Raw genomic sequence first — 17383 nt, forward strand, 5'->3', positions numbered from 1 at the left:
ACTGAAAACGTGTACTGAGTTAAATAGGGCAATTCAGAACACCCGAAAAAAACAAAAAACACTAGGAAACAAAAGGGTCTAAGTACTGAAGGATTTACTACCGTTCAAAGAGCGCGGGTTTGAAGATTGGAAGTTGACTCATGCACAAACCCGTCAGATTAACCTACTACAGTGGTTACTACTATATGACCTAAGATTTACGCTAATGGGAGCTCGTGAAAAAACAGTAATTTCCAATACACCCCTGCATTTCTATTTAAACCTTTCGATTTAGAATCTCAAATGTAGAATGCTTTTGTAAAATGTTAATGTTTTTATTAACGTTTGGCTTTGCTCTTAAACTGGGAATAGGAGGGAGAGGGAGGTGGTGAACTGACACAGACGTCAGATTTCCTTCTAGACTCCTCCAGGGTGACTGTGCCCTTCTCCCTCAAGTCATCTGTTCTTTGTGTCCCTCTGGTGACCTGACCCCAGGGTTAACACCCGCGAACCAGGCTGGAAGGAAAGGTGTGCGGCGCGGCAGGATCCGGCCCGGGCGGGCAGGAACGCTGGAAGCCGACTTCCAGGGCCCCAACCCGAGTCTTGCACACTCATGCCGGTGGCTGCAACCCCGGCGCTGACACCGCCTGCTCCGGTACCGCGGAGCCGAAATCCCACTCTTCGTCCGGTAACGACAGAAAGCCTCCTGCCACGAAAAGGACACTTAACATCTTATCATTGCCCGGCAGGAAGCGCCGAGATGCTGATCACACCACAACATCTGGATCCACCTCCACATCGCCCTCCCGCCCACCAGACAGCGAACCCGCTCCTTCCTGAGAGTTGCGGAAGTGTGGGGCTTGCGCAGTTTACGTCCCGCCCCCACTCCCCTCAGGCGAGACTGGTTCAAGGCGTCTTAGAATTTGCCTTTTTGAACCTAATATTTTTCTCCTTGCAATGAGAGCCTTATCACATGGTGCCCTCTTTTACTCTCCGCTTGCAAAGGTCGCTTGATCTTCGAATGTTTCCCGGATACAGGCACTTAAAAGGCAGCCTTACCCTATGACGTATAATCTGAGCGCTGACGCAGGAAGGACCCCGCGTCGCCTCCGGTTCCGTCAGCTTCCTAAGGCTGCGCCGGGTTCCCGGGAAAGGCACGTGAGCTGCTGAATGGAGCTCGTCGCTGGGAGCTATGAGCAAGTCCTTTTCGGGTTCACAGTACACCCGGAGCCTCAGGCGAGTGGCGACCAACAGGTGAGATACGGCGAGCGGAGGGACTATGGGAGAGGGGGCAGGGAAGATCGAGTTCCCACCCGGTCGAGGTAAACACTCCCGCACTTGATAGGGATTGTCTGATGTTCACGGATTAAGTGATGCATCAGTCCCGGGAAGCTTGAGTAAAAGCTGATCTTTTAAAACAAAATTGACAATTTGCCACGTCAAATAGCGTTTTCCTGTTATAGTAGACAGGTGGGGAAGCAAAAAAATCGTTTTCGTAGAACTATAGAGTAGTGGTTACCAGAGGCTGGGAATGGATAGGGAGGATAGCGGGGATGGTACAGGGGTGCGGTTGGATGGGAGGAATGCCTTCCAATATTTTTTGGCGTAGCACGGTAAATATAATTGACAGCACTTTTGTATTTTAAAGTAACCAGTAGAGAGGATTTTGAATATTCCCAACACAGTAAATGATGCTTGACTTGGAGTGTGCCATTTACCCTGATCTTATCATTACACAATGTATGCAGTATTAAAATATCCACTATATTCACAATGAAGACACAGTGTCCACAAAGCGTGAAGAAAGTTAGTATTTTTGCACATGGAAAAATGAGTTGTTGATTGTAGGTTTAAGTTGACAACCAGTGTAGGTATTCAGGATCCAGTGAAAGAATATTCTGCTCTTTCATGATGTTTCTCCCCTGGTATTTTACAAAATGTTAGGACTGGATCAGGATCGACCTTTTATAGATTTAAAAAAAAAAGTAATACCAATTTCTTCATTTATATAGGTACTTAATGTGGGTAGGGAGGGAGGTTGAAAAGATGCCAGAGGTACAGATCCTGCCGTAGAGACCTTCCTGACAAGGAATAGTAGAGGAGGGAGATAAATACATGGAGAGAAATTGTTGCAGAATATATTTTAGTAGATGTAGGAATACAGATTAAGTAAATTGCTAACATGGTAGTCAGACAGGTATATAGGACTATGCCTGAGACTGGAAGTTCGATATCTTAACTTCTAGTCCAGAACTATTTTATTCCTGAAGCAATTCCAGGTATCTCTTAAAACCTATTTCACCAAGTACTTCATTCCTGTGTTTTCTTTGTAGTAAAATTGTTTACTGTGTTCCAAATACACAGTAGTCCTCACAGCAACCCTCCAAGGCAGATAGAATTATTCTCATTTTACTGATGAGGAAAGGGAAGGTTCCTCATAGACAGGTTAAGTGAGTACTCAGGGCCACACAGCTAGTATGGCAGAGAAGACACAAAATGTCAGGGACCTCTCCCTCTACCTGCATCAAATCCCTAACCATTGGCCATTAATGCTTCTAAATTCTAATTAGCTTATGTAACTAATGTAATTCGTGTGATGCAAATAAATAAAGATTATTTGGCTTAAAACCATAGTAGCCTCTCCTTGAGTCAGAAAAGGCCCATTGGCCCTAACTGATGGAAGGAATATCTGCTCCTGTGGTTCTTTAGGACATATTTTGCAGTAATAAGTCTTAAACGTATACATAGAAGTTTTGTACATAGAAGTTTTGAACGTATACATAGAAGGTTTTTTTTTTTCCCTTCTTTGATTTGTTTTGCTAATACTTTTTTTGTTATGGCTCCTTCAGCTTATGGGAGACTTATTCTGTCATCCTTTGATTCATCCAGCCAGACTTTACAACCTAACACAGGGCAGGAGGCATAGAGTTCCTGAGATTTCTTCACTGGTGATTCTCTAGGGCTTACGCTGGTACTAATGGAAATGTCCTCATACTGTTTTTCTCTTTCTAGGACTTGTCATTGTATTTATTTTTATGTAAAGTCATATTAACACATTTATGTCTCTCCCACTGGCATGGAAGCTCCTTTACAATAGGGCCTTTTGTTCACTGCTATGTTACCTACCTAAAGTAGTACCAAGCATATGGTAGGTAGTCATTGTTTGCATGAATAAGTTCAAATAAAATTTTAAATATGTAACTAAATGAGTGATATGGAAGTCTCACAAGTAGATGTAATAAGAATTAAAGATTTGGGTGGCATTTTAAAGTAAACAGTCCTGTCACCATACTGGGTTCTGGAGTCGTACCCAATGTTGCCTCGCACCTCCTTGTATTCTTTATTCAGTTCTCAGGACTTTTATTTTAATCCACATGTCATTGTGTAGATTTTCCCCATTTATAGGATCCATTGGTAGTGTTTATGGATGGAAGAACCTTGTATTCTAGAGAACTATGATGTGACTGTGGTGCTGATCTCCTGTTTACTCTTCAGCAGCAATGGACTCCTGTGGCTGACTTCACTCATCATGCTCACACTGCCTCCTTGTCAGCAGTGGCTGTGAATAGTCGTTTCGTAGTCACTGGGAGCAAAGATGAAACAATTCACATTTATGATATGAAAAAGAAGATAGAACATGGGGCTTTAGTACATCACAATGGTAAGAAGTTGTATCCTTTAAGATACTGTAAAGGTTTTATTACTGTATACGTTGACTTCTCTTGGACTATTTGTTTTGTGTCTGGTAGTTAGCAGGCTCTGTGCTAGGAGAGACAGAAATGGGGAAAAAAGGTTGCTCACAGTCCCATTGGATTAGGTCACAGTTGGCATTTTGGGAGATAGGTGGTCTCTTCTCTGTATTTCAGTCCTGTATACCTAGAGCTGGGCCCTGTTCCCATAGAACACTGTAGGTGTATGGAACTAAAATAGAGGAGCAGGCATAACTGCACTGGAGTTGAGGAGGTCAGGGATTAGAAGTCACCCACTCATGGTTGGATTTTCCACACTGATGGTGAAGATGCCCAGGCGAGTGGAAAGAATAAATAAGGTAAATTTTTTTTTTCTCAATTCCAAACATTTTATGTTGTAGTCATTGAGTTTTCCAGAGGAAAGAGACGAGGGACTTATTGTGTGTTCAGGATGGAAAAATAAAGGTAAAACTCAAAATAGTAGACTTGATTAGCTACATATTAGTTTGGGGAAACTCAGCCAATGAGTTTGGTTTCCTATAAAGAAAGATAGGATGTGTTCCCTTTTCCTTCCCTCACTTTGATATATTTCAGAGGTCACTGGGCATTGATTTTAGCAGTTAATTTGAAGTGATAAATGTTTGCCTTCTGTTGCACAGTCCTCGGGTGTCATGCTCCTCAGTAGAAGCTGGGCTTTGAGTGATTTCAGCATACATTCCTTTTCCCCTGTGTCTCCCAATTCCAGTTCATACAAGGAAGGCTTCTTTGTTTCTTAGATTTAGAAGAAATAAGCTAAACAAATCTGATATGTTCAAATCCATTAATTTTAAAAATAAGATAAAGACTAGAGGGAGTTAGATGGGAGAGGAATGAAGTAAGATTCCTGGTTCCCTCCATTCCTTGTACAACTCCTGTTTTTCTAACACTTGGCATTAGACAAGCTCTTTTCTAGGGAGCATATGGAGTCATGGGCAGAAGGAGCAGAAGATGTGGGAAAGCAACATTTAAAGGAAGAAATAGAATGGATAATAGGGACAGAGGAAAGCATGGGCAAAAATAGTTAATGTTCTACTTTTAGAAGGCGGGGGTATATGACCCTGCATATTAGTGCTTCTGTCGTGCACAAAATTATTCATCAGAGATCTTTGGCTCTTCCAATATAAAGTGTAATATAAAGAATTGACCAGCAGGTGTATAGATGGGAAATAGTGACCCACAGGTTCATTTGAATTCTGTAAAGGACCAAATAGTAAATATTTGTGGACCACATAACTTGTGTAACAATTATTCAGTTCTGCTGCTGTTGTGCAGAAGCAGCCTACTATGCTCTAACTGAAGGAACTGTGGCTGTTTTTGAATAAAATTGCATTCGCAAAACCAGAACACCAGCCACAGTTGGTCTAGAGGTAGCAGTTTTTTGACCCCTGAGCTATAGGGCAGTAAAGTGAGGTGAGGTGACACAGACTTCAAAGGAATAGGGAGTTTTACTTGAGGGTAAAGCTGTAATGGTATGGACTGTTTGGGACTAGAATTTGATCTATAAGGGAAATTTGTGGCAGATCCAGGCTTCAGTTTTGGTGGAGGGAAGGAAGTTTTGTTAAGATGTTGAAATGATGAAGGAAAATTTATTTACCCTGGGAAGGAGTTTCCAGAGGCATAACTGAAAAGTGTGACATTCTCATAAAATTGTTCTAAAAAATTCTCATGGCAGTCAATGAGAAGTGTATGAGTTAAATCATGATAATACTGAGTCAATAGTGATTGAATTATTGCTGATATAGGTAACTCATTATTTAGAAAGTGAGAGTCATCGCTGTAAATTTTGTTTTTTGTGTTTTTCTCTAAATTAGCTGGATAGGCAGTTGGTTTTGTTTGACTTCTACTAATATTATCCTAGCCAGCCATCTGGCTATAATATGATTTTGGAGACAAAGTAAGAAAATGAACCAGTTAGCTTAAATCTGTAGCTAAAGCTGAACTAATTCTCAAAATGTTTGCATAGACTTAAAACTGTTCTTGGGCTGGGATGTTTTCTCAATGGTAGAGTGCCTGCTTAGTGTGAATAAAGCCCTGGGTTCAATCCCCAGCACTACAAAAAACAAAACAAGCCAACGAACCGAAAAACTGTTTGTTCTGGTATGAAACAATTGAACTATTTCACCTAAGACTTGTAGGTTATTACTAAGTAAAACTTCAAGTCTTACTTAACTAAGTTTATTTAAGATGAAGTTTATTCGTATACCTAAAAGTTTAATACTAAGACATTGTATGGTGTTCCTCCCACCCCTCTTGAGTGCTGGTGATCAAATCTAGGGTCTTGTACCTGCTAGGCAAACACTCTACTACTTATCTACATTCCCAGCCCAGTGTTGTACTTAACTGTAGCATAGCCTAGCAACTGGAAATGAAGTTTATATTAAAAATGAAGAAAACTTTGCACATCTTGGTTTTTCGACAGGCACAATAACTTGCCTGAAATTCTATGGCAGCAGGCACTTAATCAGTGGAGCAGAAGATGGACTCATTTGTGTCTGGGATGCAAAGAAATGGGAATGCCTCAAGTCAATCAAAGCTCACAAGTGAGTTGGCTCTTTCCCATTGGCATTCCCACTGTGCCACTCAAGTTGGGGCCTAACTTGTTGGTTTCATTTTAGAGGACATGTGACCTTCCTTTCTATTCATCCATCTGGCAAGTTGGCCCTGTCTGTTGGTACAGATAAGACATTAAGGTAAGTCATTAATTCTTAAAAGCATCTTTAGTAAGTTGTGTCTCTTACTATGTTAATTAACCTGTTTGTATTGTTCCATGGTTTCAACCATTTAAAGGTATGTGATACATGGAAAAGGTAAAAAGCTAGTGAGCTATTTCATGATAGCAGGATAAGAATGGTCCGTATTCACACATGATGTTGTGCTCCAGTTGACATAAGCTGTGAAGTGAGGAGCAGGGTGCTCCCAGAGAGAAATGTTTGCCGAGGTGAAATCTTTTGAAAATAACCATGGGTACAAAACGGTGAAAGGCTGTGGGAATGGAATGATTTTTAAATCTTGCTTAATGATAAAAATAGAAGATGTTGCTACATAAAGATGGCAGGCCCTTTAAATAGCCAGTACTTAATAAAATAGTCATTTGATCAAAGCTTCATTATGCTTATGCTTTTCCATTTAGTAAGTTGATGTTCGTGTCTTAAACAAACTTGTTATTTTGCAGAACATGGAATCTTGTGGAGGGAAGATCAGCCTTCATAAAAAATATAAAACAAAGTGAGTGTTTTGTTTGCAATATATTTTACAATTACTTGATAGGGATGGACACACATTATTACCCAAATGTGTGTACAATTATTTCCTGCAGGATGGTAGTTGCCTCTGAAAGCAGATGTTTCAGGTTACTTCTCCCATTTTAGATCTGGGTTCTTGTAGCTCTGCCATGCACAGCTGTATTATTTCAATAATTCTTTGAACTCACTTCATTGTCTAAAATTTAACTTTCAAAATGTATTCCTTAAGTTTGTTGGGAAGATCGAATAGGAAAGTGAATGTGAAAATACAGTACAAATATTTACTATTTCTATTATTTCTCTGATCATTTTAATTTTTAAATTAAATAAATCTGACTTTTTTCAACTTACAGATGCTCACATAGTAGAATGGTCCCCAAGGGGAGAGAAATATGTGGTTGTCATACTGAATAAAATAGATGTCTATCAACTTGACACTGCATCTGTTAGTGGCACCATCACAAATGAAAAGAGGATTTCTTCTGTTACATTTCTTTCAGTAAGTTATCAGAAATAAGTGATGGAAATTTATGGAGATGGTCAGAACTGCTTATGACATTCTGAATATTGTTTCTTTTCTCTCGTAGGACTCTGTCCTTGCAGTAGCTGGAGATGAAGAGATTGTAAGGTTTTTTGACTGTGATTCACTAATGTGCCTCTGTGAATTTAAAGCACATGAAAACAGGTATCCCCCCTCCCCCAATCTGTGTGTGTATGTGTAGTCTCAGTAAATGTTATATATACTTTTTATGAAGCAGAATGCTTTTATGAACACAACCACAGAAATAATCAGACATGTGTATGTGTGTACGATTTCTGGGATCTAAAAAGATGGGGAAAATGTTACCTTCCTGGACTTTGTAATGCAAAAGTGATAAAGTTGTGATTAGAACTGGTCAGTTGCACTTTTTTTAGTTAAACCTGTTAGACCTGGAGCATGAAATAAGCATATTTGAAAAATTAAAAACTAAGCAATCTTGAACTTTGTTCTTGGCCACTCTTGTCCTTTTATTGTTAGTCCCCCATGTCCAATTTCTCCTTTCTATGCTATATTTTTCCAGTGAAGAAAAAAATAAAATTCCACCATTGAATTCTATCTCTGAATGCTTACTGCATTTCTAGGTGAGGAATACTGAGTCTCAGAGTAAGTAGTTCATTGACTTGGCCACAATTACCCCGGAGTTAAGTAAAGGAGCCATTCCCAACCCGGTTCATCTGACTTATGTCCCTGCTTTTTCCACTGTAATTTTGAAAAATTAATGACAAAATCGAACAAGTGATAATACAGGTATATATGAATGCGGTCCATCTGCATTTTTGCATGTTCTTCTACTTAAATTCTTATTTTTCAAAGAATGATTAAGAAATTGGTCTTGATACTCAGAGTCTTGCAGTCAGTGTATAGACCTTACTCTTTCCCTGTACTAGAAATAAACCACATTCAAGCAAGCCATTTCAAATGTATTTCTAGAACAATATTTAGCCATTTGTTCATTTATTTCAACAAGTATTCATTGAACATCCAATTTAGAGTACTGTACTAGGGTTGTTTTGTCTGGGTTTTTGTGGTGCAGGGAGGGCTTCATGCATGTTAGGCAAGCACTCTACCACTGAGTAATAACCTCAGCTATGTACTAGGTGTTTAATGATGAACAAAAGTGACAAGAGCTTCTTCTCTTATGACTCTTATATCATATAAGGCAATAGATTTTAAATAAGCAGATCTTTATAAGAAGGATAATTAGATAGGCTAATGAAGGGGGTACCTTAAGGGTTAAGTAAGTCCTTAGGGATTACAAAAGAGTCAGATGTTTTTGTTTATTTTTTTCTTTCCCTGGTCCTGGGAAGGGAACCCAGGGCTTTATGCCTGCTACTGCTGAGCTATATTCCCCAGCCCCAAGGAATTGAGGGAGGAAAGAACTTAGTGTGTTTTAGGAACAAGTAGAAGACCTGCATGACTCCATCAGAGTGGGCATGGCAGAGGACAGTAGGGACCAAATGGTGCTTGATTTCATTGGCAGGGTGAAGAATTTGAACTTTATGCTGTGTCTTTGCAGGTATTGTTCTGTTTACTTGGCAGGGCGTGGTGCTGGGGATCAAACCCAGGACCTCATGCATGCGAAGCAGGCAGGTGCTCTGCCACTGGGCTGTTTTCCAGCCCCTGTTTTGTTTACTTCTTAGGGAAAATTAAAGGCAAGCAAACTAGTTTAAAGAGCCAACCTCATAGACTAATCACCAACTTCAGCAGTTGCCATCTTAGGGCCAGTGTGGCTTGTGTATCACCAGCTACTTCCTCCTCTCCATATTTCAGCCTGGAAGTAATATGATTCGATTTCATTAAAAGAAAGAAAGAAAGAAAGAAAGAAAGTAAAGAAAACTTAGGGGGAAGAAATGGAAGTAGAAAGACCAATTAGGTGACCTCCATAATTTGGAAGAAAAAAGCAATTTGGAAGTGATGGCACTGGAGGTGAGGGAAGTGTTGTCTCCTTACTGCACTTCTTAAAGGTGCTTGAGGTGAGGGTTTTTAGTTATCATTACTTATTTGAGATAACCTAATTGTGTACAGTTATCATCATTTCAATTTTTTCTTAGGATGTGACTAACAGTTCATTTTAGCCTGTATTTTGGCCTGAAAACAACTCACTGGCCAGTGGTAATGTGTAGCAAAGTTACATTTTTAAGGCTTTATTGAGTAGTTTGCAGATACTGAAGCACTGGAAAACACAAGACTGGTTTACAAGTTTTATGATGATGATCACACTCTGTGGAAGAAAAGATCTTTTATAGCGTTAATATTTCTATCCTAGGGTAAAAGACATGTTCAGTTTTGAAATTCCAGAGCATCGTGTTCTTGTTACAGCATCAAGTGATGGGTTCATCAAAATGTGGAAGCTAAAGCAGGATAAGGTCAGTATCTTAGTACAATAGAACATAAATACACAGTCATACAAATCTTGCTGCCAGCTCCAAGTTAAGTGAGGTGGAGTTTTTTTTAAGGGTAAAGACCATAGACTTGAGCTTTATAAATTTCTTTCTGGTATGATGGATAATAGTTTTAAAGTTAGGTTCCCACAGAGCTACCTTAGGGCTAGCATTTGGGAGTTTGAGCTCATAGTATCTCAGACCTCCCTTGGCATTCCTAAGCATCTGCTTACTTTTTTTTTTTTTTAAATAGGGTTCTTTGTAATGTATTAGTTAGAGAGACTGCCACTGCTAAAAACAATTTGGAAGGTTCTGTTCTATTGTGGAACTAACAATTTAGAACCAGATAACTAAAAATTCAAATCCCCTACTGTAGTCTCCTTATGTTCTCAGTTTATTATTTTTTATTCTCTGGTATCAATCCTGTGGTTGTGGTTTGTCCAGTCTGTGCTTTGTGCTTTGTTAAACCCTAGAAATGATTAAGACATAGTCCATTACCTTAGAATCTCTAATTTTTGGATACTTCTTAGAAATTGACTTTGAACAACAATTAAACCGATCATGAATCAAAAATATTTCTAAATAATAATAATAATAATAGCATATTTTCTGCTCAAGAAAATACTGGCGTGCATAATGTAGTAATGGGGTTGTATTCCACCAAGTGTGTCGTTAGATGATTTTATTATTTTGTGAACATCAGAGTGCTTATACAAAGGTGGATTGTAGAGCCAACCACACAGGTAGGCCCTGTGGCAGGCACCCTTTATATGCAGTCTGTCATTGACTGAAACCTTGTTTTGCCGTGTATGATTGTATAGTAAATTTTAAATCAAAGTAACTTGGTTCTTGAAAAAGAAAATACGCACTTAAAATTCCTCTGTTTGATGCGAGTTTTTCCCTTCTGTTTTAGAAAGATCCTCCGTCTTTACTCTGTGGAGTGAATACTAATGCTAGGCTGACGTGTCTTGGAGTGTGGTTAGACAGAGGAACAGACACAAAAGAGAGCCTTCCTCAAGCAGCAGAGCCTTCTGGTAAATGAAGTTGTTCATTTAAAAAATTTGAACTCTGTTACCTCTTGAATAGTTGAAGTAGTGGATATCCACACAACTTCACTTATTTTCATTAATTCATTCATAAAGGGGAAAAGCAGTCTTTAAATGTGCTGTCTTTTGTGTTTTAGTAAATACAGAACAGTCCAAAATCGGCAAAAAGAAATCTGGTGATGTGGTGCAGCAAGAAGACACATTAAATCCTAACTCAAAGAAATGTGGTTTAAATGGTGATAGTAAAAAGCCAGTGAAAGGAAATAGTCTATCAGCCAGGAAGAGGAAGATGATAGAAATGCCAGAAAAGAAGAAGAGAAAAAAGAAGATCTAACTGATGCACAGAATTCCCAGATTGATCCCAAAGAACTCCTTTTTTAATGGACTCATCCTTTAAATATACCTAAATATTTTTTCTGAGTAAAGGCAATACTATTTTTTCTGGAGAAAACATACAGCTTGGAAAACCACTTTTAGGTGTTTTTTTTTTTTTTTTTTTTTTTTTTTCTAATTTTATTTCATCTTTTTAAAAATGTGCTAAAATTATTTTTGGCACCTTTGGCCTATAGTTTATTAATTATATATGGTGGTATATAAGATGTTAATTGTAACATGCAGTTTTTATTTTGTGTAAAACAAAGATCTTTCCCAAAATACAGAAATTTAAAATAATGCAAAATCTTGAACACTTTCTTTTTTTAACAGTGTTGGAGATTCAACCCAGGGCCTTGAGCATGTTAGGCAAGCACTGTGCCTCTGAGCTACTGCACCCCCAGCCCTATGAACACATTCTTTACTAGAGGTAAATAAAGGTTATTTTTCAAACTCTTCTGTTTCCAAACAGTGGATGGCAAGAAAATTTAAGGGTAGGAAAACAACATATCCCATTATTTTTGCATCTCTTTCTGCTATCAAAAAATTGACTTGGTTAATCTAACCCAAGGTAGTCTTAAAACTAAGTGTGAGGGTTTACTTTAGATTCTGTTCTCAGCCACTGATTTATTTCAGCCAGCTCCAGTACCATAGTCTTGGTTGCTCTAACTTTGTACTAAGCTTTGAAATCCAGAAGTGTGATTCCTGCAACCTTGTTTTTGAAAATTATTTTGTATATATTTCATCCATTGGGTTTCCATAGGAAATTTAGGTTCACCTTGTCATTTCTGTGAAAAAAATCCAGCTAGCATTTTGACGGGGATTGTATTGTGTTCAATCTGTAGATCAGTTTGGGCATACTGCAGCTCAAAACCTGACCAAAGGACATCATTTAAATCTTCCTTATTTTCTTTCAACAATGTTCTTAGCTTCTAAGTTTTGTACTTTTGTTAAATTCTACATATTTTAAGTTGACTCTTTTTGTAATTTCATTTTCAGATTATTTGTGCTAGTTGTCTCATTTTAATATGCTGTGTTTTCATTCAGTTCAATGTATTTTTTTCTCTTTGATGCATACATTATTCCTGTTATCTATCTTACTGATTTATAATTCGATTCCATTGTGGTTGGAGAACATACCTGATACGACTGTAGTTCTTTTAAATTGGTTTCATGACCCAGGATGTAATCTGTCTTGGTAGATATTTTCAATCTGTATCCTGCTGTTGTTGGGCAGAGCGTTCTATTGATCAGAACCTATTGTTGATGGGATTAGGTTTTTCTAGATCCTTGGTGATTTTCTGTTTACTTGTTTTGTCATTACTGAGGGAGGGTGTTAATGACCCCAACCTCAGCAGTTGTAGCTTTGCCGCCAGTTCCATTGTTTGTTGCCTCACATTTTCTGCATCTCTGCTAGGATACATAACACATTTAGAATTCTTACTGTATTGGTGGACTGATTCTTTTTTCATGGTGTAATATCACTTTCTGATATTTCTTTGCTCTCACGTCTATTTAAGCTGATATTTTTCCATCCTTTCCTTTCAGCTGGCCTATACCTTTTATATTTGGAGTTTCTTGTAGGCAGCATAGAGTTCTTTTTTCCCCCGCTGACTTTGGAGAAATGGTCTCAGTGTTATCCAGGCTTACCTTGAACTCCTGGACTCAAATGATTTCTCTTGCCTCATACTCCTGAGTAGTTGGGACCATACCCAGTTTGAGTCATATTTAGTAGTGCATTTTGGTAATATGCATCTTAATTGGTGTATTTTTACCATTTATATTTGTGTTACTAATAATGTGTTGGACTTAAGACTACCATTTTCATTTTGTTTTCTCTCTTCCAGTTTTTCGTTGTTCCCCACCCTCCACACCCACCTGCACCACCCCAACTGGGCGTTGTACCCAGGGACACAATCCCACTGAGCATCTGCAGTCCATTTTTTATTTTGTTTTGAGGTAGAATCTTGCTTGACTTGAGCAGAGGCTGATCTCCAACTTGTGGTACTCCTGCCTCCACCTCTCATGTTGATGGGATTATAGATGTATGTTATTTACCTGGCCTTTTCTGTTTTCTTACTTTCCAGTAAGTTACTTGAACAGTTTTTAGAATTCCATTTTTGTTTATTTATATGGTAGGGGTTTGGGAGGCGGTTGGTGCTGGGTATTAATTGGACCCAGGGTCTTATGCATGTTAACATGTACTCTACCACTCAGCTACATCCTCACCCGGTGCTCAGTGTGGTACTGTTGAGTATATCTCATTTTAGAATCTTTGTCTCCACTACACACTCAGTTAGTGCACACCTAATTTAGCACAGTATACTAGTTTTACCATTTTACCAGTTGAGTATAAAAATCTTACCTCCTTTTTATACCCTGAATGTTCCTCATCTTATAAATTGTCTCAAACACATATTTAGATTTACATTAGTGTCAATTTTTTCTTCAGCACACGTAATTCAGAAAGCCTGAGAGGAGAAGGAAGGCCTGTTTTTACCTGACTTTAGCATGTTTTTCCTGATGTTCCAGTATGTTTTCTTTTATCACTTTGTGTTTGGAGAACTCCCTTTAGCTATCCTTAGGGCAAGTCAGCTGATGTGGATTTTCTTAATTTTCCTTTATCTAAGAATGTTTTGATTGCCTTTTATCACTGGAGGAGAATTTTGCTGAATGTGTGATTCTGGGTTGACGGTTCTTAAGCCGTTCCTCTTGCCTTTCTGGTTTCTGATGAAAAATCGGTCATTTTAATTGTTTTTCTAATGTATTTTTCCCCTCCGATTGCTTTCAGGGTCTTTTCCTTGTCTTTAAGTTTCAGAAGTTTAATTAATTGGTGTTTTGGTGTGGATTTTTTTGGATTTATTCTTTTGTAGCTTTTTAAGACAGGGTCTCACTATGTTGCCCAGGCTGATCTCAAACTTGGGAGATAAGTGATTCTCTTGCTTCATTCTCCCTCCCAAGGGAGAATATGCACCATGCCCAGCTTATCCTTAACCAGTTTTGCTCATCTTCTTGAATCATAGGTTTGTGTCTCTTGCCAAATTTGGGAGGCTTTTAGGCATTGGTTTAAGTACCTTCTCTACTCTGCCTTTGTTTTATTTTGGGACTTTGACATAATAAATATGCCTTTCCTTGTAGTTCTTCAAGTTCTTAATGCTCTCTCATGTTTCTGCCCAGGCTGTCTTTTCTGTGTTGTTCAGATCAGGTGCTTTCTATGGTTCTGTTTTCCATATTGCTGATTCCATTCTTTGTACTTGCCATACTGTTATTGAGCTCATCCACTGAGATTTTTATTTTGGTTATTGTATTTTTCAGTTTTAAAATTTCTGCATATTTCTCTTTCTTTGCTAATACTTCCTATTTCTCTGCTTATGTTTCTGTCATTACATTTGTTTCAAGCATGCTCATAATTGCTGAAGTGTTTTCATCGTGGCTGTTTTGAAGTCTGAGATGACAGTGTCTGTCATTTTCACATTGGTATCTGTTGATTGTCTTTGGTTCTGGGCATATCAAGTGATTTCTGTGGAAACCTGGACATTTTTGAATTGTGTTATGTAGATTCTGCATCTTATTTAAGCCTTTTGTATTAATTGATTTCCTCTGACATTGCTTAGGAAGGGAAAGAGACATGTTTCCAGCTGCCGGTGGTAGTGAACTTTTGGTGATAGCTGAACTTTCCTCTTTAACCTTCACCGATGACTGGAGATAGGGAGATTCCTCATTTATTCTGGGTGAGGCTAGGGGCTTGGGTTTCCCTTTGGTCTCTACTGACATAGTTGTGAGGGGTCTTGGTATCAGTTACTGAGAATGGAAGAACCAGCTCCCTGCGTGTCTTCTGGCATTCTAGCAGGAGTGTCAGGCATCTGTTAACAGACTTGTGAGGGTGGAAGTCTGTACCCCCAACTTGGCCTTTGCTAGAGGTTAATGTTGATCCATGAACTCGTGTTATTGGATTGTCTAACTCCACAGGATGGAGGTAGGTAGTGTCTTTGCTGCTACTATAACAAAATACTTGAGATCTCAGTAAATTTTTTTTGTCTTCTAGTGCTGGGGATTGAACCCTGGCTGACTAATTCATTGGCCAAACCTATTGGTTCTAGAGTCTAGGAAGTGCAAGAGTGTGGCACCAGTGAGGTGCTCGTGCTGCCTCCTGGTGGAAAGCAGAAGAGCAAGTGGGTGTGCTGAGGGCAGAGGGGAGGCAGCCTTGCTTTAACGCAGCCCACCCTTGGGGGAACTAACCCAGGCCTTCCTCAGGAAGGAGTTCCACTTAAAGACCTAGTCATCTCTTAAAGCCACACCTCCCAACACCTACTACGGTGGCAGTCAAATTTCAGCATGGGTTTCAGAAGTGACAAACCATCTTCAGACCATAGCAGAGTCTACGTTAACTCGCCTCTTGGTTTATATGGTAAAGTCAGCTTAATTTTTGAGAATGAATTATTTTGTTAATCATTGACCTTTATTTCTGGCAGTTCAAAATAGGTTCAAGATTTGGGAGAATCATAGGACTGGAAGGGGTCTTTTTTAATATTTTGGCAAACATTTCTTTGAGAATTCGGGAGTTGCTACTTTGGAATCCCTGTTCTCATGCCGGATTTCTGATTCAGAACGTGAGCTGTAGGACAAGTTGCTAAGTTAGGTGCAGGAGTCTTGGAGCTAGAGAAACTGTGCTCTTTATTATTATTTGCCTTAGTTTGACCATCTACAACAGTGACAATTCCTCCATGCCTCGTGGGATTGTCCTTGGGACTAGGCACATGTGAAGCCCTGACAACAGGGCTTGGCACATTATCAGCACTCAACAGAGGCTGCCCTTTTACTACCATTATCATCATAGTAATGGTATATTTTGTCATTTGGAAAAAATGGCTGCTTGGTAGGTGTTAAGTAGCTTTATGTCTGGTATATCAAAGGGTGAGAGGCTGCAAGGGGTGGTATAATTAGAAATCAAAAGGAGATAATATGGTATAAGTTTAGTATTATAAAAAGCAAGTCTAACTTTGGAAAGGGGTTATGCAGACTTAGGGACTTTTAGTATATTAACAATAATGTGAATTTAGAATCTGTTGTGTCAAGAGCTTTCATAGCAATTCAGATACTAATTTCTTTCTGTGTGGATTGATTACAATACAAAGATTGACCTCTTTCCTGGTTCATAGAGTGAGTTATACCTACCATCAGATCCCAGATTTAAGGGGCCCTTTTGTTCCAGGCTTCCAGAATCTTGATGCTCTCAACCATAATCATATCCATAATGACAGAGGGGTGTTCTCGTTGGAAACAAGTGTACCTGTGCATGCCACTGCTCCCTGAACTATTACGAGTACAATTCACTGACATTAATCTTCAGTGTTGCACAATTACCACTACCATTTCCAAACTCTCATCACCCAGACAGCAATTCTGTAACCATTAGGTAATCTCTCCCATCCCCATCTCCACCCAGTCCTAGTAACCTCTGTCCTGCTTTCTGTCTCTGGATTTGCCTTTTGTGACTGTTCATGTAAATAGAATCATGCAGTATTTGTCTTTAGCATAATGATTTCAAGGTTCATCCATGTTGTAGCATGTCTCAGAACTTGGTTCTTTGTATGCTGAATGATATTCCATTGTATGTAGATACCCAATTTTGTCTATCCATCTATTCATTGACACTTGAAATATTTTTGGCTTTTGGCAATAATGAATAATGTTGTAATGAACATTACCATAAAAATATCTGCATGAGTCCTAGCTTTCCAGTCTATTGGATATTTACCGAAGAGTGGAATTGCTGGTTTTGGCAATCTTAGATTAAGCTTTTTGAGGAATTGCCAAGCAGTGTTTCAGAGTGGCAGTACAGTTTTACTCTTTCACCAGCCATGTGTTGAGTTCCAATTTCTCTACATCCTCACTGGCACTTGTTTTCACTTAAAAAACTTTATTATAGCCATGTTAGCAGGTGTGAATTGGAATCTCAACGTGGTTTTGATTTGCATTTCTCTTATACTTGGTGATGTTGAGCATCTTTTCATGTGCTTGTTGGCCACTTATATCTCTTCTTTGAAGCATCATCTGTTTAAGTCCTTTGCCTATTTTTTTACTTGGATTGTTT

At 38.9% G+C, this 17383-nt stretch overlaps 1 protein-coding gene across 2 annotated transcripts; it reads left to right on the top strand.

The window, feature by feature from the left end:
- Window positions 1-1090: 1090 nt before the first annotated feature.
- Window positions 1091-11735, top strand: Pak1ip1 (PAK1 interacting protein 1). 2 transcript variants are annotated; one of them, XM_047558389.1, is made up of 10 exons: window positions 1091-1233; window positions 3475-3640; window positions 6127-6247; window positions 6323-6397; window positions 6880-6932; window positions 7303-7448; window positions 7537-7634; window positions 9757-9856; window positions 10785-10905; window positions 11055-11735. In XM_047558389.1, the coding sequence occupies exons 1-10, from the start codon at window positions 1150-1152 to the stop codon at window positions 11249-11251; spliced, it is 1161 nt and encodes a 386-aa protein (XP_047414345.1). In that variant the 5' UTR covers window positions 1091-1149; the 3' UTR covers window positions 11252-11735. The 2 variants fall into 2 exon arrangements, with proteins under 2 accessions (XP_047414345.1, XP_047414346.1); XM_047558390.1 differs by having other exon boundaries at window positions 3478-3640; window positions 11055-11734.
- The last annotated feature ends 5648 nt before the right edge of the window (window positions 11736-17383 follow it).

Source organism: Sciurus carolinensis, chromosome 7 (genome assembly GCF_902686445.1).
Source record: "Sciurus carolinensis chromosome 7, mSciCar1.2, whole genome shotgun sequence".
In the NCBI taxonomy this organism is placed as follows: Eukaryota; Metazoa; Chordata; class Mammalia; order Rodentia; family Sciuridae; genus Sciurus; species Sciurus carolinensis.

Bases quoted from the DNA above. Each gene is read 5' to 3' on its own strand.
- Pak1ip1 (XM_047558389.1), top strand. From the start codon at position 1,150: ATGGAGCTCGTCGCTGGGAGCTATGAGCAAGTCCTTTTCGGGTTCACA. The intron at 1,234-3,474 runs GTGAGATACGGC...TTTACTCTTCAG, and splicing joins AGGCGAGTGGCGACCAACAG to CAGCAATGGACTCCTGTGGC. The intron at 3,641-6,126 runs GTAAGAAGTTGT...GTTTTTCGACAG, and splicing joins GGCTTTAGTACATCACAATG to GCACAATAACTTGCCTGAAA.